The sequence below is a fragment of the Physeter macrocephalus genome, chromosome 1, assembly GCF_002837175.3.
Source record: "Physeter macrocephalus isolate SW-GA chromosome 1, ASM283717v5, whole genome shotgun sequence".
Lineage (NCBI taxonomy): Eukaryota > Metazoa > Chordata > Mammalia > Artiodactyla > Physeteridae > Physeter > Physeter macrocephalus.
This window is the reverse complement of record NC_041214.2, coordinates 64,407,290-64,431,177: the sequence shown is the minus strand read 5'-3', so window position 1 is coordinate 64,431,177 and position 23,888 is coordinate 64,407,290. Positions and strand designations below refer to the sequence as shown.

The 23,888-nt window shown below is 44.7% G+C and overlaps 1 protein-coding gene across 5 annotated transcripts in view; it reads left to right on the top strand.

The window, feature by feature from the left end:
- Positions 1–23,888, top strand: part of TNIK (TRAF2 and NCK interacting kinase) — a 438,436-nt gene that overhangs the window by 326,021 nt on the left and 88,527 nt on the right. For all 5 annotated transcript variants that reach the window (XM_024124209.3, XM_024124207.3, XM_024124204.3 and 2 more), the window contains 3 exons: positions 4,823–4,998; positions 9,620–9,686; positions 12,988–13,192. In XM_024124209.3, coding sequence (XP_023979977.1) covers positions 4,823–4,998; positions 9,620–9,686; positions 12,988–13,192 — 448 coding nt within the window. The remainder of the gene's footprint in view (positions 1–4,822; positions 4,999–9,619; positions 9,687–12,987; positions 13,193–23,888) is intronic.

Below are 23,888 nucleotides of genomic sequence, written 5' to 3'. Positions count from 1 at the left end.
ATTCCAACATATGACCAAAGGGGGCGCCATTGTGGCAGAGACGGCCGTGAACTCTTCATTATAAGCATTCATTCAGCTGAGGGTCATTTCCAAGGAACGTGACTGAGTCTGCAACATACAAGGCATATGTATGTTGTAGACTCAGCAACTTATATGTATGTATGTGTATTTAAGATATATATGTAAATTTAAACTATATATGTAACGTATATATTTAATCTTTTTTATATATTTTTTATTGAATGAAGGAGTCTTTAAATTCTGTAGTGCTTTACGATTTTCAAAAGTTTCACACACATGATTTCGTATAGTCCCATAATAACCCTTTTTTTCCTTAACCACAACCCTGCCAGACAGATGCTCTGAGTCCTCATTTTATGGGTGAGAGACTGAGGCTTAGGTAGGTTATGCTCCTTGCACTAGGCTGTAGAGTCTTCGTTTGCCAAGTTTGTAACCCATATTCTTTCTGCTGTACCATTTGACCTCTTAAAGTTCAAGGTTAAAGTGGTGGAGAAGGAGCTGTACTCGTCCCTAAGTGTGAGCACTTGTTCCTTGAGCCTTAACATTAGGGAAACAAAGGCAGTCACACTGCTGTTTTCCCCTTTTGTTATGGGAGCAAAGGAAAGCATCCCTGCGAGCAGGAGCCGGGCCCTTCCTCCCCCATCAGTGTGGTGAGGAGAGGCCTCGGGCTAAGGAAGTCCTGTGGTCAGGGCTCCAGTCAATGTTCACGTGGCTCAGACCTTTGATTAGGCCTCCAGGAGGGTTACGAACTGAGTTGAATCAGAGAAGAAGGACGCTCTCACCGTCTGTCTCCATGTCAACAGATGACCAGTGCGGTGGGATTCCCGTGTTCCCCTCCTGTCTCTACTCCTGCTCTGTGTGTAGCTGGATTCAACCCACATGGGTAACCATCCCCTTCAAAAGATTTCCTCTCTCTTCTCTTCCCACTGCACTCACCCCGGCTCCCCTTCCCTCACACATATACTCCATGCCGTAGCTTCCCTCCAGGGGTCTCCGGAGAAGGATGGAAATGACTCTGTTCCTGTGAAAGATGGTCAGTCTTGTCCTTTTCACATGCCCTTTAAATGTGAAGATTCCACACAGGCAAAGCAGCACTCGATTGAGCTCATCAGAAAAGTCCTAACTGCTTATCACTGGAAAGAGGTATAAGATTCCTGGTCCAAGCCACTCATGCTCCGGATGGAGACTGGAGGCCTGGTATGGTTAAATGGCTTATCCTGAGTCCCAGGTTCATGGCAGCCTGGAACCCCAGCCTTCTGCTTTTACTCCAGAGCTTACAACCATTTCTGTTATTTTATGAGACACCAGTTCTGATTCTTGCTGGGTTATCAAGCACTTGGTTTTCGAAATGACAATGCTTTTGGGTGGGGAGGGGACTGTAAATAAAATAATGATAATAGAGAGGAAATATCAGAAAATACTTCAAATAGATTGAAGTTACTACTAGTAGTGTGACTTTGGACTTTATTGAAATCAAAACAGAAGTTATTACACAAACTTTTTTAAAATTAACCTTTTCTTGCAGTCTCCTTAGAGATAATAATGATCCTGGTGGCTTTTCCTGCTAATGCATCTAATCCTAGTATATGTAAAATAATTCCCTTAAAGAACTCTATACTATTTGGTTCAACCCAAGTGGGGAAAATCACCTTCAAATTTCTGCTCGTAGCCCTCAAGGCAGATCCTCCTGTTCTTTAAGCCTGGTAGTGGTCAGAGATGCTGGGACATTGTCATCATAGTAATAGTAATAATAATAACAACCATAGCAAACACACATACAGCATTTATGATGTAACAGGTCCGGTTCTAACTCATTTAATCATCACAACAGTCTTTTGAGATAAGTACTAACAGTATCCCCATTTGCAGCCAGGGAAACTGAGGCACAGAAAAGTTAAGGGATCGGCCTAAAATCGCACAGTTAGTAAATGATGGAAACTGAAATAGAGAAAAAGAGTAGTTCTGGGCAAGTGCAAATTTTAAAGATCAAATTGCATGTAGGGAGTCTGAAGATTGCCAAAAACTTTTAGCCCAGCTCACTAAAACGTTATAGTGATTAATGTCATAATCGTTCAGGCATTTTTAATTCCTCTAACACAACTTAATACATAAACAGGAAAAATCTGGGAAGATAAAGTGTTCAGTGACACTGGTATTAGAAGAACTAGTATCTCAGACTGTAAGTACCAGTCACTAACATTTATCTCTCGGTGCCAACCCTTGGGAAATTAGTATTACTAATCTTGAGCTTTTTTTTTTTTTTTAAAGTGACAGAACTAAATTACCAGCAGCCAAGACTGAAACAATAAAGTTATAGAAATGTACTTTAAACCCATTAGGCCTCTCGGCAAAGAGTCAGGTGATGCTTAATGTAGGTGAAGTATTTTTACTTTTAATTAAACATGTAATTAAGCATATTGATTCTTTGGTCACACTAACTTAAATGGAGACAATGAATCTTTCTTTGAAGATTTGTTTTAAGTAGCATTATTTTCTCTTCACTGAGGACCATTTGCAGATGACATGGGATAGACTGCCAGCTTTGTAGTTCTACACATCTTGGCCCATCCTTTGGGCCCCAAAATATTCTCTTGAATATCTCTTGAGGTTCCTTCTCACCAGGAGAGATGATGGAAAAAAGACTCTGCTATAGCAGTTCCCATTAAACTCCCTGAACACTCTCTCATCCCAGAGATGTCTCTGACTTTTGTGAGGTGTCAGTATCGGGGAAGGGAATGTACAGTCTATTAAGTCTGGATCTCTTTTTAAATTGGTTATGATTTCTTTTATTTATCATCCCCTAATGAATAGCTGCCCTCTATAAAGAACAAACTTTTTCTTCCAAGATGCAAGCAGAGAAAAAAGAACTTCCACTTGCATTCCTCGTGAATATTTAATAGCTTTCTGTCTTCATTAGTTTTTGTTTTCACCTTTTTAATGCTGATTTTCTACCTAGAAGAGTACTGTGTGTAGTTTGTCTATTTCTTTCTACAGGTTAACCTTATTCTTTTCATTTTATTCCTTAGGACAGTCCATTATTTCATTATGGTTTTTTTTGTTTTTTGTTTTTTTTGCAAAGTCCCTCCTTAGATGATATCACATTAGTGCCTCCACAGATTAATCCAATGGATAGAAAGAAAGTGTATGAAGTGATATCTTCTCTCTAAGCCTTCATCTCTGTCCCTCAGAAGCACGCATTTGAAGCCACATGACAGCTCTCGTCCAGAATTCTCACCCGATAACCATCCACGCATTCGTCTGTTTGTCAGACACGTAGTGTGCTCGTGATAGGAAGGTGACTCAGGCAGCTCCCAACTCTGGGGAGAATTTCCAGTGTCGGGGAGGCAGGCTACAAGCTGAAGGACTTAGAGGGAGGTGCTTAGAATGTCCACCCTACTGTTCCTATGTCCTCAGTGTTTCCAATCCTGATTCATCCTGAGCTGACCTTCAGGTGACCTTTACTTCTAGTAAAATAATTTAAAAGCTTGAACATAGCCTGGAAATTTACGGAGGAAAAAATACCAGTAGTTCAGTACTACTTTAAAAACATGGAGTAAGGTGAAAAACTGCTTTGACCGGAGCAGAAATGGAGAGTGGTTCGTATAAAAGTGCCCTCTCCCATTTGAATCTTGAAGAACACGCTCACCATTGTGTTCTGTGTGGTGAGGACACCTTTCAGGCCTGAAGGATATATACACAGGGCCCGCTGGGAAGTTGAGGGAAGCTTGTGGAAGCTTGCTTCGGGGATCTGCTCCTGTAACTCCCCAGTGCTCCACAGGAGGGCAACAGAGAGCGCAAAATGGATTCATTCCTGAGCAGGGTTGGGCCACGAGGAGGGTGAGCAGGGTTCCCCCAAGGTCTCCAAGGGTGATGTGCCCTGCTGACAGTGGGGCACCTCGGAAAGGCATGCTGTAGAGTCATGAGCTTAATTATTTATGATGCTGGACAATTTCTTGGAACTTTCAGACAGAACATGCATGCCCAACTCATGAATCATAGCTCCAGTCATCATTAGTATCTACCACGCTGTGGACTTGTGCCCTATTCGCGGGTATCTCTCACAGCTTTCCCCTGCCCCTGTGCGTCTCTGGCACAGGGTTTATCTCTGAGGAAATGGTGCCTTTCTAGAAAGAGATAAATTTGCTTCTGGGTATGAACTTAGTCCCTAAGTTTCCAAGTCTGTGGATTGATAGCAAACATACACATACATCCTGTTCTTGTTCATTGGAAAACAAAGGTCAAAAGTGATTCAAAACTGCCAGTTAAAAAATTTGCCTGATGTTCATTTTACCATAAGACTCTTGTTCATTCCTACATAATGTACTCCCCCTTACCTGTCCAACCCTGGTTTTACTTTTCCCAGCTTGCATTTTTGCCACATTTAGAGAACTCACCTCAGTGTCCCCTGACATATAGTATGCTCAATCCCAGCCTTAGTTTTTCACTGATTTTCTACTTCCCTGAACTATCCTTTCCCAAGAGTGATTTTTCTCCTAATTCTTTAAGGCCCAGCTCTGGTTCCCTCATTCCAGTAGACCTTCCAGGTGTGATTTTTTTCAGGGTCTTTCTCTTCTCTGGTGCCTTTTGGTCTTCTGTGTGATATTATGTATAAACTGTGCAAAAATGCTTTTGTGCTATAACTACCATACACTGCCTGAGTTGTGTGTTGATGGCAATGATGCCTTTGAACCCCATTGTGCCCAATAAAGAGCTAGACTGACTTTGAGATTGGTTGATCCCTAAAGTTTGCTTTTCTTTGGATTGCCTTTTAATCTGTGGGTTCATCTCTTCTGTTTGGCAGGTCAAAAAAATTCCAGTCCTTTATTGAGAGCTGTTTGGTAAAGAATCACAGCCAGCGACCAGCAACAGAACAACTGATGAAGCATCCATTTATACGAGACCAACCTAATGAACGACAGGTCCGCATTCAGCTCAAGGACCATATCGATAGGACAAAGAAGAAGCGAGGAGAGAAAGGTGAGACACACGTTTGTATTTCAGTGAGGGAAACAAAAGACCAAGTGAGTCATGGGCTCTTGAGGTATTGGAGGGATGGTGGGGATTTCAAATAGGCCTGCATTGTTCTTTTTTAAAAAAATAAATTTATTTATTTTTGGCTGTGTTGGGTCTTCGTTACTGTGCGAGGGCTTTCTCCAGTTGTGGCGAGTGGGGGCCACTCTTCATCGCGGTGCGCAGGCCTCTCACTATCGTGGCCTCTCTTGTTGCGGAGCACAGGCTCCAGACGCGCAGGCTCAGTAGTTGTGGCTCACGGGCTTAGTTGCTCCACGGCATGTGGGATCTTCCCAGACCAGGGCTCGAACCCGTGTCCCCTGCATTGGCAGGCAGATTCCCAACCACTGCACCACCAGGGAAGCCCGCCTGCATTGTGCTTTAGTGGGAAGGGCTGCCTCTGAGGTCACAGCCTGTGGGCATCACTAGGGGGGAGGCTGCTGAAATGGAACCTTTCATGAAAGAATAGAACCTTGGGAAATATTACCTTTTCCAGGCACTGAACAAAAAGTCTGTTGAGTGATACTATGAAGTGGTTTAATACGACAAGTGATTTTCTTAATTCAAATGAATATTCATGTTTCGAAGACTCAAAATCTACAGAAGACAGGCAACCTTAAAAAAAAAAAAACCATCTAGTTGACATTTTTCAGTACTGGCACCCTTCACCATTTAAGTTTTCATGCTCTGAGACTCATTTCTAATTTAGTAATTTGGAAGTCGGAATGACTTTTATTATAGTCAAAGCGATATAAAAGAAGTTGCCAAGCTGCTGTACGGAACATCACATTTTCTTCTTTATAGATTCAAAAACTCTTTTCTCTTATGGCTCTAGCTGTTAGACCATACTACCTTTTCACTGCATCACTGGAAAAGACATGAGTCCAAACTTGGGGCCCTGGGACTGTGCCCAAGTTGTGTGAATAGAGACTCAAAATTCCTTAACTAGCATCCCGACCAAGGTGAAAACTCACATGGTCTGGGGCAGGTTTTATGACTTAGTTGGGTAGGGAGGTAGGGAAGGTTGAGGATGGGAAGGAAAGGGGGGGATGCAGAGAACAGACAAGGTGAGAGCTTCCTGGTGGGAGCAGGAGGGGGCAGCTGGCCAGGCTGACAGTGAGGGGGCGATAGAGGGCTGGCCAGGTGAGCATTGAGCATGCGGGCGGGGTGTGGGCAGGTCTCTACCTGCAGAGGGGAAGGCCAGGGACTGAGGGTGGGAGGTACATGGTGATGCGCTTGGCTCCACTTCTGTACTCTCCATCTTTCTCCTCTGTTCTTCACGATCCAGACGGAACGGGAGGGTGGTGGGCAGCACAGAAGAGAGGGTGCCCTCCTTTTATTTGAACTTCCCCTCTTCTTTGCCTCTGCAGTTAATATCTTCAGGTGGCAAGGTATGAGCAGGGTCCTAGGGGTGGGGTGGTGAGCCCTGTGGGGGTCAGGACTGGGCAGAGGTAAGATCAGCAGAAGTTAAGGGCGAAGAAACCCTCAGTGAAGCTTCAAGGGAAGAGTTCCTTCTTTGCAGCCGGCCTCGGGGACGCAGGAAAATGTGTGATCAGGTTAAACTCAGGAACGGGAGGTTATGAAGCTAATCCCAAAAGGAGGCTCATCTTCAGTCGTTAGTGGATGGAGAGGGATGAAGTATCAATCAGGGCCCAAGGAGTTGGGAGGGCAGCCCAAGCTGGAGGAACTAAGCTGGAGAGAAATAGACGAGTCAGGTCAAAAAGTGCCGGGACTGACTTTTCAACTGCTACTTATTAATAGTGGTCTTGGGCCACTCCATGAAGTCAGACTTTTAAAGGGAAGAGTTTAGTGTTAATCAACTATACTCCAATATGAAATAAAAAGTTTAAAAAAATAAAAAATTTTAAAAATAAAGATAAAGGGAATAGTTTAGGGCAGTGTGTCAGACATGCAGCCCATTAAAGGCCAACTTTTCTAAAAAGAAAACTTATTTTCCTGTAGGTATATAGAATAGGTTAAGTACTCGGACTCTTCTTTTCAGACTCCAATTCTGAGTTCAAATTCTACTTCTACCCCTAATGGTTTTGTGAACTTCACCCCAGTTTTCTCATCTTTAAAATAGGAATGGGGGTATAATAATAATTAGTATTATCTGGCATTTTTGCAAAGATTAAATGAGATGATGCATGTAAAATGCTTAATACAATGTCTGGCACATAGATGTACTGAATACATGTAAGCTGTCCTTATTTAGACAATTCTTATTGACCTACAATTTTTCAGTACTGTTCAGGGTTACTTTCTGAGATCATGTGACCTCTGCCTCTGACCTGTGAGTAAGAGTGGGTAAAGCTTGTGCCTTGGATTGTTTTCACATTTTGGGGGCACAAACTCTAGAATGTGACTTAGAACTCACCACCCCATGAAAACAGACTATTTTTAATGTGTTCCCTCTCCGCAGGGTAAAGAGTAAGATCCTTGGGAGTAGGCTTACTCTAGAGTTGCATAATGATTTAAGGAACCTCATTCTGTTTAGGCTTCGAGCCACCAGCAGCCTTCTTTTTTGTCTGCTCCCCAAGAAAGAGTGTTGCTCAAACTGAGACTTCATTCCAGTTGCTCGGTTTGATTAAATGACTTAACTTGCTCCTTCTAATATTTTTTCATTCTCTTAGTAGCTCTAAGACCAGCTTCTGGTAGAATCAAAAATTTTTAATGTGCATTGCTTTGTGATTTTTTTAACCTGATATTATTTTTTCCTTCAGCTATGTTGATACATGCTAATTTAAGCCACTAATATAAAAGCAATCACGCTGGATTCTGGTGAAGTATTATAGTGGAGGAGATTGACAAATGAAATTTTTGCCCTAGAGAGGAGAAATAATTAGATTAATTGTGTGCTTCTTTTCCTTGCTATAATTTACTTTACTAGATAAAATTTCTGCATTTTACTTTGAACTCTCTGTTGATTCATTTAAGGAAAGTTTGGAATATTAAACTTTCAATGTGGAATACTGAAACACTTTATGAAGGTTCTTTACATTTTCATAAAATAATACCTTTTAAAAAGTAGCCTGAAAACTTCATACTTATCTAAACACGTGAAGCTAGTTTTTACATGATTTTTAAAAATACTCTCAAAGTCATCGTGCTATGGCTTCCTTTCATCATCCCTTTAATGGCTAAATAGTATGGAAAGCAAAATGTGTTTATGATCAAATTCCATAGTTCTCACCATGTGACTGCTGCCTCTTGGTGGTAACATAACCAAATTGCAGTTTCAGTTTCTTTTCAGGGGTGTACAAATGTCTTCAAAGTTGTAATTACTAACACATAGCTATCAAGGGATGGTAGCCCTGTGACAACCTCCCTGCTTAAAATGAAAAGCTCCTCCAAAGTCTCCCCACTGCCTATGGAAAAGTCCTCAGCATGGTATATATAAAGATCATTAAGCTACATCAGACCTGCTGGGCTTTCTCACTCCATCTGCTTTCTCAAACCAGCCACTCACAACTCAGTGTTTCCTGAACATTCATGCACTATTATACTGTTAGCCTTACTCAGGTGGTTATGTTGCTTAGAATGCCCCTTTCCCAGCACTTTTAGCTGCCATCTGCCTAAAACAGGGCTACTGATCTTCCAAGGTCCAGCTCATTTCTTCCTCAAAGACTTCACTGTTCCCTTCCCCCATTATGACCCATGGACTTAGCCGCTTTTTTGTCTGATATCTCATTGCTCTTTTTATGTAATTTTATTTAGTATATAATGTGTTGGAAAGAACGCTAATTATAAAGTTGGAAAAATTCTGGATTGAATTCTGAATCCAAATCTCAGATGTATTGGTCATATTACTAAACTGCTTATAATCTCAGTATCTCTGCTTGCAAAACGGGTATTATGTTAAAGGATTGTTATGAGAAGTACATGAGAGAACATAAGTATCTAGCATAGTGACCAGCATGGGCAATACCCAATAAAGATTAGTTCTCTTTCTTCATAATGATGGAGACTCTGATTATTTACTTATCTATCTTGACCATTAGATTCTAATCTCCTCCAAAGCAAAGACTCGATCTTGTTCATTATGGCATGTTAACTTGCTTAATATATTAGGGAATTAAATGAATGTCCCCAGTGGGTCAATCAAAACACATTTAACTCTATATTTTTAATAGCACACGTTGTCAAAAGTTTCTGTCTGGTATTAAGATATCTAAAGGCAATTTGTGAGTCTATGTAAGTCATAATAAAATTCCTATGTAAAAAATGATTATTCCTGTCAGTAAGTTAACAGTGGCCCAGTGAAAGATTGGGTTAGGTGGTCCTATAATGGGAGTTAACACAAACTGAAAAGTTATGTTTCAGCTCCTTGTCTTCACTTTCATGTGAATGCCAGGCATTAGGAGAGAATCTAGAGTCGGCTGGGGCAGTCTTGGATGTTAATTCCATGTGCTTGAAACTAGCTGGTGGGCACTGTTGGATCACAAGTCAGGAGGCCTGGAGCCTGTCCAAGGTCAGCATTAAGGACAACTCTTTGGGCCTCAGTTTACTTATACATAAAATGAGGGCATGAGCTTTACCGAGCTGTAGCATCTTTTTGCACACTAATATTCTGTGGGTCTCTCTTTAGATGAGACGGAGTATGAGTACAGCGGGAGTGAAGAAGAAGAGGAGGAGAATGACTCAGGAGAGCCCAGGTAGGCGAGCAAGAGCTATCTTCTCAGTTTCACATTTTGTACTGTGGTTGTGTGAAATTCACATCCTTTTGATTTATAGGTTCATTTTTAAGAATCCAGCAGGGTGGTCTTATTTAATTTCTTGCCCACAAATGTACTCGTTAATTTGGGAAGATTTCCCTAGGCAGACTCTTACAAGAACATGGAAATCAGGATATTCTTTATCTTGTCTTTCAAGATTTATTTCCTTGTTTCCTCACATGTATAACATGTAGAATGGGTAGGAGGCAATTATCTGGGTAATACAGGTCTAAAAGTGCCTAAAACTGCAACTTTCTGGAGACCAAAGTGGTATTTTTGGACTTGAGTTATCCAGTCCATTACTTCATACCTTTGAGACATTTAGGTGGCCACTGTCCTCGTCACATGGCGTGTGTTTTCAACACAGCCTAATCCAAGAGGAAACAGTTCCCAGGAAATCAAATTACACTGTAGAGGTGAACCCTAAATAGAAACTTCCACTCCCATTCCTGTTGTCATACGTTGGCCCCCAGAATCAAGTGCTGCTTTATTATCATCATCCTTATGTTTTGAATTTCACTTGACTTTGATTCTGACTTTCTTCTAGTCTGTGTTCATAAGTAACTAATGCCAATGTGCTCACACTGCCAGGATTTCTCTTTTGTAAGAGATTTCAGCTGATGGCAGTTTGGTGAATCAAGGGGCATGGGCATGCACACCAGGGCGGATGCACTGTACACGTGAAGTGAGATTACTGGAGGAAGTGCACAAAGCAGAAGGGTCACTGGGGTATATGGGTCCCCATCCTCTAGCCATCCAAGGAAGGGACCCAGTACTCAATAAGGAGCAGTTCTTGTACGACTGAGGCAGAGCTTCTGAACCAGGGAAGGGGCCAGTTCAGCCACTGCTGCTAGAATAAGCTCATGCACTCCTTTTTCTGAGCTAATTCAGACCTACCAAGCTGGATTATTGCTAAAACTACTGGAAGAGGATGGGATTGAGGTTACAGGGCCATCAGTTTTTCTCTCTTCACCTGTTACGGGAATTTTCAAGGTCAAAGACTGAAAGAGAATTCTTTCCTTCCATCTGGACACTTTAATATGTTTTCTGCCCCTAGTTTAGCTGCATAAATATGGTGACTGCCAAGTAGTGACATGGAAAATGAACATTCTCGTAAAGCAAAGGACCAAATGCCTTGCTTTCAGACTCATACGCTATTTTTCCAAAGCTCACCCAGACAGACGTGTCAGCCCTTCTGACCACTCTCCATGGAGCTGAGAACCTCACCTTAACTAACACTTGCTAAACCGCATGTTAGGAGTCACTTAGTGGGGGACCTAGCCATCTCTTAACATTTCTATATTTGTCACATGTCTTTATATCACATCGAAGATTATGTTCCAAGTCCTGTTTTCTGGACACATCTAATTAATTTTCATGAAATCCTATAAAATAGAAAGGGATAGTGGTTATCTCATTATAGAAGTGAAGTAACAGCCCAACAGTAGCAGTCAGCTCACACACGGAGTTAATGATTCAGTCAGTAATACATCTCGGGTCGCCTGACATTGATTCAACATCCATCAGTTAATATTAATGGATCATCCTCATGTGCATGGGAGGCTGGGTTCCCTAAGCCCCACCACCTTTGCACAGACCATGTGGCCTGAGTAGATAAGCCCCTCCTTTGGGGGGTTGTTTAAAGTTCTACACAAAGGCTGTTGGTTTTAAAGGAGGCTTATTAGTAGAATCCAAGCACTGTCTATGAACCACGCCTTTTGATGTCATTTTATGGCAGTATCTCCCATAGCACGCTACCCACTCTCCAAGACAGAACGATCCCCTTGTCAACCACCAAACCTGCTCCTCCCGTTTCATTCCCCATCCCAGTTTGCATCACCACCACAGCCCAGACGCCAAGAAAAAACCTGCAAGTCATCCCTCACTCCACACATTAGATCCATCAACAGGTTTCATTAACTCTCTCCCAGCCTCCATCCCCACCTCTCCGACCTGGTTAGTCTCTACCCCAGAGCCACTGTAGTAGCAGCCCAACTGGTGACCCTGCTTGCCCTTGTACCCACTGCAGAACGTCATCTATTCAGCAGCCAAACAAATCTGATCATGTTACTCTCCTGTTAATAAGCTTTCCATGTGTGGCTTCCACAGCCTCATGCTTTACCCTCTCTGCTCGGTCTCTGACTTCCTCTGGTACCCCTCTCCCTCTCATTTGCTCTGCTCTGGGAAGACTGCCTGGGCTTCCAGACCCTCAAAAAGGCCACCTCTGTTGCCACGACAAGCCTCTAAACTTGCTTTTCCTTCTGCCTGAAAGGTTCTTCCCCTACCTCCTCGTGTGACTGACTCTTCATCATTTGGGGCCTACCTCCACTATCAGCTTCTGGGAGAGGTCTTCCCTGATCACCCCATCTCAAGCAGAACCCTCATCCTAGCCCCAGTGCCTTGCCACTGTCCGTTTTAAACTCTCACACTGCTTTTGTCTTCTATAGAGCCTATTAATATCTGAAATTATGTTATTTGTAACAATTTGTCTGCCTGTCTAATTATCTGCCTATCTCTCTTCCCCACAAGAAAATAACTAGAGGGAGAATTTGTTTAGCTACTGCTATATCCACTAGAGCCTATTAGAGTGCCTGCCGCATAGTATGTACGCAGTAATTATTGAATGGATTTATTTCAAGGGGAAGCTGCCAGAAAGATTAAAAGGGCTAGGTCTGTATGAGTTAGTAGGAACCATTTCCCTCCTCCTTGCTGGGCTGCAAGCAGAACCAAGGAGTCTGTAGCTTTGTGCTGTTCAAGGAGGTGATGTGGGTGGAGACGATGTACCCGTCCAAGTAGAGCAAGCTCCCTCACCGCTCCAGATTATTCATTTTTATTTGCTGGCTTAGCCCTTGCCTTTCTTAAAAGTGAAAATAAGCTGGCCTGGGGCTCAGGGCTTGGGTACTCACGACAGCTTTTAGAAATAGAGGGCGAGGGAGTCGTGTGGACGGTCCCGGAGAGAGGTGATGGCTTCAGGCATGTGACATCTCTGCGGCGATGGAGCGGCATAGGCATGCGGTCGTCAGCCTGAAGGGGAGGCTGGCCTCGCGTCTGTTACGTGGACTCTGGCTCTTTTGAGGGGTGAGCAGTGGAATTAACAGAGGGTCTGAGAGCCCGTGCTTGAGCATGGGGCCTCTTTCCCCGCAGGTGGGTGAGGTGCCCGCCTGGCTGTCCTCCGCCGGGACCCCCGGTAGCGAGGGCCCCTCCCCGAGCGGGACGCTGATGCGTCTCTCCTGCCGCGCAGCTCCATTCTGAACCTGCCCGGCGAGTCGACGCTGCGGCGGGACTTTCTGAGGCTCCAGCTGGCCAACAAGGAGCGGTCTGAGGCCCTGCGGCGGCAGCAGCTGGAGCAGCAGCAGCGAGAGAACGAGGAGCACAAGCGGCAGCTGCTGGCCGAGCGTCAGAAGCGCATCGAGGAGCAGAAAGAGCAGCGCCGGCGCCTGGAGGAGGTGAGGGCCCTCCCGGCAGTCCCTGCGCCCCGCCCCTTGCGGCTGCGGTGCCCTCCTGCGTGTCCGCGTGGCCCGAGGTCCCGCCCGTGAGGTCGAGGCCGCAGCCTGCTTGGAGCCCACACAGCTGAACTGCAGAGGAGGCTGCAGCCAGCCGCTCTCACAAACCGGGGGCTTCCCTTGCTGGGGGTGGTGTAACCTTGGTGCGGTCACATCAGAAAAGCAGGTGAAGCCTTCAACCTCTTCAAGTCTTGCTCAGGTATCACCCTCTTAGTGAGGCTCCCTTGACCCCCCTCACTTAAAACCACAGCCCCTCTCTCCATCATGTCCTGTCGCTCTTCCCTGCTTAATTTTTTTTTTTTTTTTTTTTTTTTTTGCGGTACGCGGGCCTCTCCCTGTTGTGGCCTCTCCCGTTGCGGAGCACAGGCTCCGGACGCGCAGGCTCAGCGGCCATGGCTCACGGGCCCAGCCACTCCGCGGCATGTGGGATCTTCCCAGACCGGGGCACGAACCCGCGTCCCCTGCATCGGCAGGCGGACTCTCAACCACTGCGCCACCAGGGAAACCTGCTGAATTTTTTTGATATAGCGCTTATCACCTTCACACGTGTGTACTTTATGTACTTTCGCATATCTGTCTCTCCGCACTAGAATGTAAACTCCCTGAGGACGGAAGATTCTCTCTTTTATCCCTATGTATCTCTACATCGTGTATCCAGACATTAGTGTCTAAAACAGTGCCCATCACACAGTAGGCACCTCCTAAATATTTGTGGAATGAATGAACTAATATACCAGTGAATGAGACAGTGACCAAGAGGTGAAGTATAGGTGTTGACTAGACCACAATGACCGCAGTGAATAGGCAGAGAAGTGAGATGTCAAATATGGAAAAGCATGGCCTGCCTATTGCTACTCCTTTGTTACTCCTTTGAACACTGAAGAAAGCATTTGCCGAGTCCTTCCACTCACGCCTTGGTACCCAGGGCCTGTCCCGTAGCTAGTGGGCAAGACTTGCCTTCACCAATAGGTGTGCTGTCATCTGTGTGGGAACCCGTCGTGCCAGCCACACTTTCCTGCGTGGCTTACCCTGGGCCAGGCTCTCACCCGTGTGGTCTTAACAGACGTTTATTAAAGCCTCTTTCCCAGAACTTTGGTCCAAGGCCTCCTTCCTCTGCCAGATAAATCAAAACCTCTAGACAATTAGGAAACTGAGAGACCATAGCTGTTGGGGAAGTTGGATGGCAGATGAAAGCTTCACTAACGGCATGGTAATGGGGGAGTAATTTTACAGTTCTCCCAAACACCATCTTGTCCCTCATTAACGGTTTACAGCAATTCATTTGCTCTGTCAGGTGGCCACTGCAGTTAGAGAGTGGTGAATTGCAGACTCCAGGAGCAGCTTGCTTTTTAAATCGTACATCCAGGTCCAGCCTTCCCGGATCAGTGAGGGCTTCTGTTCCAGTTTGCAATAAATCCCATCAACCTCATTATGTCCCTAGAGTATTAGTATGCTGACCGGCAGCAGTCATACCCAACAGTTACAATTATTGGGTGACTTCTGTGTGCCAAATACCGGGTGGGATGCTTTGCTTACATCCAGGATGTCACCGCTATCGTGGATTTGTGTATATCCATGATCTCTCATGCAAAGTGTGCATATCTCCATTTAACAAAGAGGAAACTGAGGTTCAAAGAGGGGAAGAAATTGGTCCCACGTCACAGAGCCAGTAAGTACAAAGCCAGGATTCACACCCAGGTCTCCCTTCTCCCAATGGCCATGCGGGCCCTGATGCAGTAAGGGCAGGTATGTAATCAGAGCCGTGAACTGTGATCCTCAAAATTGAACCTTATAAGCGTCTGCAAACAGCAGTAGGCAAATGAAGGACTTTCCAATCTAAGTAAGTAAGTCTAGGATGTTGTCGGAGTGACGAATGCTCAGCCCATAAAAGGTTTGAAGGTCACCTACCATCCTGTATTCTCAGAATTACACTATAGTAGACGGAGACATTGTAGTGCTGAGGGGGCAGAAGCCTTCAAAGGAGCAGGCAAAGGCAGGGTGAAGGGAGGTGGGTGGTAATTAGCCAGCTCTCAGAAGTAAAGTACAAAGTGTAGGAGTGGAGGTGCCTGCCTCACCTCCGGTTACTCTCCTGGGCATTGAAATTCTCACACAGGTCCTTGCAGCTGTGCCTCTGTGTCATTTCCTTCCACCCACCCAGGCCGGCTGCAGCCTCTTGTACCGGCCCCCAGCCCAGCGCTGCACCGTTTCCTTCAGTCTCTTGGGTCTCCTGAGGACCACGGCCTCTGCTGTCTGAATCCAAGGCTTACTCCTTTTAACTTCTGATCAAACCTCTCTCCGCAGCCAGTACCCTCTCAGGCTCTGCCCCCCATCCCTGCCTTTCCTGCTTCTTTCCGATTTGTGGTTTATTCCTTCCAAGAGCATTTCCTGAGGCCCTCACCTCACTGGAGCATCATGCCCTGGAAATCTGGACCATTTGCCTTTCCCCTGTCTGGCTAATGAGCTCCTTGCCTGGTGATTTGCTACACTTAGTTTCAGGCTAAAAGCATTTACCAAGTAACACTAGAAAATCCACACTGTCATCCCATAAAACGTTTAACATACCAGAGAATGCAAACACGTGTACACAGACACACAAGCACACTCTTATATGAATTTCCTTCTTTTTTCTTTTTTTTTTTTTTTTTTAAATTTTAACACAAGAACTCTTGGCCTTTGAACCTAGATCCTCAGTTGGTACAGTCTTTTCAGAGGATGCATTGTATTGTTTTGGTTTTATTCTTTTAGATTTTCTTCCTCTTGTACCTGGTTTGATCTATTTAAACATTATTTTTTTTTTCATCAAGTTGCTTGAATAACAATTTCTAACAGTTAGGAAGCACTTAACCATAAGACAGGTACTCTGTTCAGTACTTCATGTGAATTGTCTCATTTAATCCTCACAAGAACCCCCAGTCTAAAGATAAAGCAGCTGAGTCTCAGAGAGGTTAACAACTTGCTAACGGTCACGCAGCTTGAGACAAAACGAGGTTTCAAACCCAGCAGATTGGACTCCAGAGCGCAGCCACTGTCACTGCATCTGTCCTGCCTCTCCCCCCGGCAAGCCAGAGTCAGTGTGCTTTTCCAGGGTCTTCACCTGGCCTCTGCTTCTGTGGTCTTTTACACTGAGAATTTAAGGATTTCTGAGCAAGGTCAAAGAAGCTGCACTCAGCAGGTGCTCATCTTTGAGCTGGATTCTGGCTCTCAGGCTCCCAGTCAGAGCTTCTGCCAAGGCCTCCTTGTGTCTGTTCTTTTGCTGCATTTTCTGGAGCCTCTATCTTGGATGTTTCCAGGCTCAGTGGGGCACAGGCATCCAGTGGGGCACACCCTCTATGTCCCCACCCCACGGGCACAGAAAGCGTGCATGGAGACACTTTGCTCTAGGCATCAATGTGCATGCGCCCTAGCTTCTCACCAGAAGCAGGAATGCTTGTGACCACAGGGCATCGAGATTTTACCCGCTTTATCTTTTGATCCTTTATCTTGCCCCTATTGCGCAATAGAGAAAAAAAGAAATACTGAATACTCAGATGACTGTAAGTTCTGAACCCCTAAGTAATGACTGTCCCCGCCACCTGGGATTCCTCTCCCGCCTCTGGTCCTGCTGGATCCCATCCACGTCTGCTGCCCTAGCCTGTGGCGACCACTTCTGTTTCTGATGCTGAGTAGGAACTTGTACTACATTGTCACACAGAAGCAGTTAAAGCCCATAGTTAGGCTTGTGAACTTCACTTCATTGTGAACCAGGTGGCCTTGTGTAGGCATCCTGGGAAATACATTCCCTTTTCCAAATAAAGGCCCTTCAGACACCCCTTTGGTGACCCGAGGCTGTGTAGGTTGTAGCCTTCGACTTCCTCAGTGATCTCAGATGTCACCTCCAACCAGAGTTTCTAAGGAATCCCTGTCTGCCCTTTGCTATTTATAGGCAACCATGTGGTTTTGGCTAGGTTCTAAACCAGGATCTGTATATTCTTAGAAGGACTTTGTACACTGAATGTAGTCATTTATCAGTTTCATGAAAAGGACACGGCTTCAGGCCAATTAAATGGTAGGTACACGACACCCCTTTTGACCAATGATAAAGTACAATTTATAACTAAGTTCCAAGAATCTGATTAAACCCAGCTAAGATGAATAAGTCTATCAATAGTGAGAAAAAGTACATAGAGGGCTTCTTCTATTTTTATTCAGTTCACAAGAAGTTTCTGGCACTTGGCCTAGTCAATGCACAACTTGTTTTACTCTCCATCACAGAGTTAGGGTCCAGGAATCAGGACCTTGAGGTGCTGGGGCACCTACTCTGGTCATCATTTCAGACCAACCTTGGGCAGAAGATTTGTGGTGATGCTTGATTCTGTTCAAGAGCTTTGAAATGATGTTATTAATTACTATATATATTTTTCAACTTGCTGAAAGCCTTCTTTCTATACCTTCATTGTGGGGAGAGTATCTTTGAGTCACAGAAATGAATCACATTGACCCCAGGAGCACGAACCTGCTCCATGGTAGCAAGTTTTGTTCTTTGGAGAATTGTATTCAGTTCTTTAAGCCACCTAGATCTCATTTGGTGCCCTCAAGGCGATCATAACATCATCCAGTTGTAAAAACAACCAGCTCTAGCTGAAAGATATTATACTGCTTTGGTTCTATCACCAGAAAAAAAAAAAGTTAAATACCACCAGTATCTTGCTGGCCAGTAATAGTTGAGCAGTGACGTACAAAATGAGAGCCTGGAGTCTAAAATTCCCTATAAGCCTCTAGCTTTTTATTGTGAGTGACTGGGGCTTTTAAGGACATTGGGATCAAGTGTTTGTTTAAGTGTATGGTAGAATTAAAACTTTTGTCCTATTCCTACCAGCAGTCACTTGACAAATTTAGTGGATGCATAGCTCCACTCTGCGGACAGCTATGCTGGACCCTGGGAATGGTCTGCCCTTGTGAAGACGAGATCTATGAGGGAGACAGGCATTCAGCAAATAATCACCCAAATAACCATTTTCACCATCATTGCCAGACTGCTGTGGTGGAAAAGAATGGTGCGCTAGGGGAGCAGACCACGGGGGTGGGAGCCTAGGCGGGCGTGGAGGCCTGTCGGTCAGCGTTCAGCTGAAGGCGGTGAGGGGCACGCGGGATGCTAGGCAGAGAAGCCAAGGCACTGTGTTGCTGGGCTTCATAAGCCTGGTTAAGGAATTTCATATTTTGTTCTAAGAATAGTGGGAAGTCATTGATGTTTCAACCAAGGGGATATGATCAGATCTGCTGGGTTTTTTGTGGTTGTTTTTTGTTTTCTTTTATGTGATCCTTTTTTTCTTACTTTGTATTGGAGTATAGTTGATTTACAATGTTGTGTTAGGTGAATCAGTTATACATATACATATTTCCACTCTTTTTTTTTTTTTTTAGATTCTTTTCCCATATAGGCCATTACAGAGTATTGAGTAGAGTTCCCTGTGCTATACAGCAGGTTCTTATTAGTTATCTATTTTATATATAGTAGTGTGTATATGTCAATCCCAATCTCCCAATTTATCCTCCCCCCCATCCCTTGGTAACCATAAGTTTGTTTTGTACATCCATGACTCTATTTTTGTTTTGTAAATAAGTTCATTTGTGCCCTTTTCTTTAGATTCTACATATAGGTGTTATCATATGATAGTTGTCTTTCTGTCAGATCTGCGTTTTTGAAATGAAACTTGGGCTGCAGGGAAAATGGTTGGAAGGAAGCAAGAGTGGATAGGAGAGACCAGTTAGCCCAGGCCAGAGAGGGTGGTGCTTTAGGTGGATGGTGGTTGGGTGGGGATTGAGGAAAGTGGGCACATTTGAGAGAGATGGAGCCTAGAGAACATGCAGGATGCGGTGGTTGATCAGATGTCTTCCATGAAGGAGCGCAGGTGGTCACAGAAGGTTCTCCGATGTCAGGCTGGAGCGTCCAGGTGGAGGACCAGGTTTGGGAGCAGGAGGATAAGATCAGTTTGGAATGTAGTGAATTAAAGATGCCTATGAGGCAGCCAGTGGTGATGCCAAGGATGCAGTTGGATTATATAGTTAGAGCCAGAGAAGAGGGGTTGAGAATGGGGAGAAAAATGGGAATTACTGGTTTACGGTCATGGAAGTAGACATCGAGAGGAGGAGAGTCTAGGAACTAGACTCTCTGAGAACTAGAGTAGGGGAGGAGAAGCAAGCAGAGAAGACTAATAAGGACGTAGGAGAGTTTAATGTTGTTGCAGAGAAAACTGCATATTCAAGCGGATGATGGAGTTACAGGACCAGCTCTGCAGAACGCTGCCCAAAGGAGTAAGCCAACAGCAGCCCTTCGTTTCAGTGACAAAGGAGACATTTGAAAGGCAGTTTTAGTGTAGTAATCTCTAGAAATGTATCCATTTCGTCTCTGCTTTGGAGAGAAGGAAGCAACCTGCTCGGGAAGTCAGAAGGTCTAGATCTGAGGGCCACCGTGCACCACCTGCCTGCCCGGGCGGCTCCGTAAGTCTCCCCAGAGCCCCGCTTCCTAAGCTCTACGAGGAGGCTTCTAAGAAAGCTTGTTCCCACCACCAAAGTTGTTCTGAGGATTAACCAGGAAGATGGATGTGAAAGACCTGGTTTTGTCAACCGCCAAGAGCTAGACAGATCTCGCTTTCAACTGACTTGTCAAATCCAGGTTAAACGTGACTAACAGGCCCCACTCGTGCTTCTGTTTGGAGAACTTTTCGTACTTACATGCTCATCCATTGTGGTCAGCTTTGCTCACATCATCTCTCAGTATTCACTTTCACTCAGGGTGACCAGGCCAGTTTCACAGGAGCTGTGGCAGCTGGAGCCCAAATGCAGAAAAGCCACTGGTGGGTATGGTTACTCTTTGGGACCTAAGTAGTTTCTCCCAGGTGCTTTCAGACCAAAAAGCGGAAAAGGGGGATCGAGGGGAAACTGCAGAAGAGTCAGTGAGCAACAGAGCATTTGGGGAAATTCTGCTGAGAGTAGTATTTTGGCTGACGTAATCTTCCTTATTAGATGTAAGTTCTTTAACTTCCCTGTGCCTCAGTTTCCTCGTCTGTAAAACTAGAAATAACAGTAGCATTTACCTCCCAGGGCTATTGTAAGGATTAAATGAGTCAAAGCATAGAAAGCCTTAGAATAGCAGCAACACTTAGAACATACTCAGTAAATATTAGTTGTTAGTATTGTTGGAGTGGGTGCCTTTGGCTGAAATCCGAGGTGTAATTTCCAAAAGTTTACTCTTTTACATGCGGCAGTAAAACCTTCTTGAATTTATTAAAATAAATGTACCAACAGGTAAACTTTTATTCATACCTTGGGAAGAATATTTGTTTATAATACTAGTAGGGATTTGGTTATGTCATCAAGAGAAAAAAATACATATCCAGTTTTTAAGTGGCTGGCTAGCAGATTAGTGTAGGGGCAGAGCACACCGGCTTTGAAGCTGTGGAGACCAAGGCTTAATCCTAGCTACGTGACCTAGGGCAGATTACTTGCCCTGTCTGACCCTCAGCTTCCTCATATACACAATCAAGATACTGTTTACTTGGCAGAATTGTTGTAGGGTAAATGTAGGCATAGGTACAGAAGGCTTGGCACAGTGCCTGACAGAAGAACAGACTGACATTGGTGGGTGAATATTTTATTGTTATTTTGCAACTGGTGATTTCAAAGTGGTTAGGTTTTTTGTTTCGTTTTAAGGGTTTTCTGAATAGATGGCATCTCCGATTGCCTGTCTTCCTTCATTCTCTAAGGTACCTTCCCTGTCTACTTTTCCATCCCTTTTTGAGGGCTCTTCTCTGAGAGCCCTCTTGTTCTTGTCTTGCTGGGGTCTGCATCTACTGTCAACATAGCTATAGCAGTCCTGGCCTTCCAGCACAGGGAGGCAGCCCATTCTTCATCCTTCTGGATGCACCACATCTTATAGGATCAGCTGCCACCTTGGCAGGTCTTGTCCTCCCAGCCAAGCCTCAGAGGACCCTCCCCTGGGGAAACTGCTTTTTGATGGATGCTTTCATCAGTATTTCTTGTTGTCACTTCCCACACTGTGTAATTATGATCCCATCGTCGCCACCAGTGGCTGCATCAAGTCTCACCTCCTACCAGCGTCTAAACCGAACCCCTAAGAAGGTAGAGCTCTTGTGATGCCTGAAGAGTAAGCTTCTGGGCACCTGGGACACAGCACCTTGGGAGTGACCCTTTCTCCAGGAAGGTAGAAACAAGACAGTCAAGGGTACATACAGTAAGAGATTGCCTAGGTTTGAATTCCGGCTCTGCCACTTACTGCCTTTGTGATCTTGGGCAAGACATGACTTCTCTATGCCCCTGTTTGCTCATTTATAAAATGGGAGAGTAACAGTTTCCAGGATTAAATGTTTCTACATACAAAGCACTTAGAACAGTCCCTGGCACCGAGTACCTGAATAATCAAGAAAAGAGTTGCCCATAGCTTTCTTTGCTTTCTTTGCCATCATCTGCCTGCTGTGGCTGCCCTTAGTCATTTCTTTTCCAGGTGAGGGCTCACAGCTGACTGCGGCCTGAGCAGGCAGGAGACAGGGAATGCTGTGTTCCCACGCACAGGTCACACTCCCAGGCCCTCAGCCAGAAGAAAACACCGTGAACAAGAATAACTCTCCCATTTCAGGGCCTGGAGTGTTAATTCGTTGGCACTGCTGAGAAGCGGCCTTTAATTCACTTAATCATTAATTGTAGGCATCCTAATGAGTCCTGCGAGCGGCATCCGCTGGTCGGGGGCAGAGCAGCTCTTTCTTCCTGGATGCTGTTAGCAACGGCACCAAGATTGAACGCTTACTAGCTGGGCTTTTTTTTTTTTTTTTTAATAACATCTTTATTGGAGTATAATTGCTTTACAATGGTGTGTTAGTTTCTGCTTTATAACAAAGTGAATCAGCTATACATATACATATATCCCCATATCCCCTCCCTCTTGCGTCTCCCTCCCACCCTCCCTATCCCACCCCTCTAGGTGGACACAAAGCACCGAGCTGATCTCCCTGTGCTAGCTGGGCTTTTACTGTGTTATTTCAATAACTGAACAGAAATTATGAAACAGATGGGAGCCAGGCTGGCCAAAGTGGATGCTTACTGTCCGGGGCAGAGCCTGCCCACGGCCTCTGACGAGGTCTGCATCGGGCGGGCACGTGTGTAATTCACACACGTGCTTCAAGAGGTCGTGTGGTTTGCATGGATGTATGGAACCCTGCTTCCCAGTGGATCCCAGAAAGGTTCCCTGTTCTAACTTACCTGCCATGCTTGCGGGAGTCTGGCTTTGTCCGCTTGGTCACCTGGGTCCTGTGATGCGAGGGGCTTCCTGCCCAGCTGAGGAGGTTGGGCTGAAATTCCTGTACTGCAGCCTGAAATGCTACTGATACTTGAAAGCCTTTTGCTCAGACCCCATTCTACACTTTCAAGGAAGGGGAAGGATATGCTAGTATTTTATATTTATAGCATTTCATACTGGAAGAAAAAAAAAAAAAAACAGCATTAGGCAGTTTCTGGCCCTGGGTGTATCTAGGGCAGCTTAGGTGGATGACAGGGGTTGCTTTTAAGTGACAGTGAGGAATGGGCATTACAACTGCCTTCAGTTGTCCGGGGTCTTCATGGAATCTCTTTTATTACATCCAGTCTGCATCTCTTATGTTACACCATCGTTATTCTTAGCTGTTCCCAACCATAGAACTATGATAACAAAATAGTTTCACAGAAAGTACTATCTCGCATGACATTTAAATCGAATTGTTTTCATTTCACTCTTGTTTTCTTCAGTCAATGAGCAGTTTCATGGAATCCTAGAGGTTGAGGAACATGAGACCTCAAAGGTGGTCTAAGCCGATTCTTCTCTCAAAGCAAGAATTCCTTTGACAATACTCCTCACAGACATTTAACCTGTTTAACATATTATCTCTGCTTATACTTTTAGAGGCTTGAGGCAGCCTATTCTATTTTTGAACAACTCCTACTGTTAGAAAATGTATCCTGTTATTGCTTCAAGTCCTTGTGCTATCCCTGCATTAATACAAATTACACCAAACAAAACTAAAATGCCTTCCACCCAAGCCCCAGAAATGGTTGAAGGCAATGATAGTGTCCTTGCCCAAATGTTACCCGTTCCTGCAACCTTGCTATATATGATGTAATTTAGCATCTTCACCATCATCCCAGATGTGCGGGAGTGGCCCTCTCTGTAGACATTGTATTAATAAACTGGTTTATAGTGGGCTTGTTTTCATAGGACTCAATGTGAAAGTCTCATATTAAGCCTTCATAACGATGGCAGAAGGAATTTGAGAGTTACATCTGCACTTGACTTTTACACTAACCTACAGAGTCATAGGTGCTCAGGATGTCCATTGGGCCTTCTTGCTCCTCTATATGATACCCAGGAAAACCAACCATTCTCCCCAGGGAAACTGCAGCTCAGAGGTAAGCTCATAAATAATCACACTGACTAGCATCCAAAGAAGAGGCAGGACCAGAATTCTTCCTGAAGCCTCCTTGCAGCTCAGCCTGTTTAGAACTTTCTCTCCCCGTACCACCTGCATAGAGACTAGCTTGGCCCACATGTACCCAGACGGTGCTTAGCCTTGGGGCTGCCTAGTGATCAAAAGTTGGCTAGGGAGCTCAAAAGCAG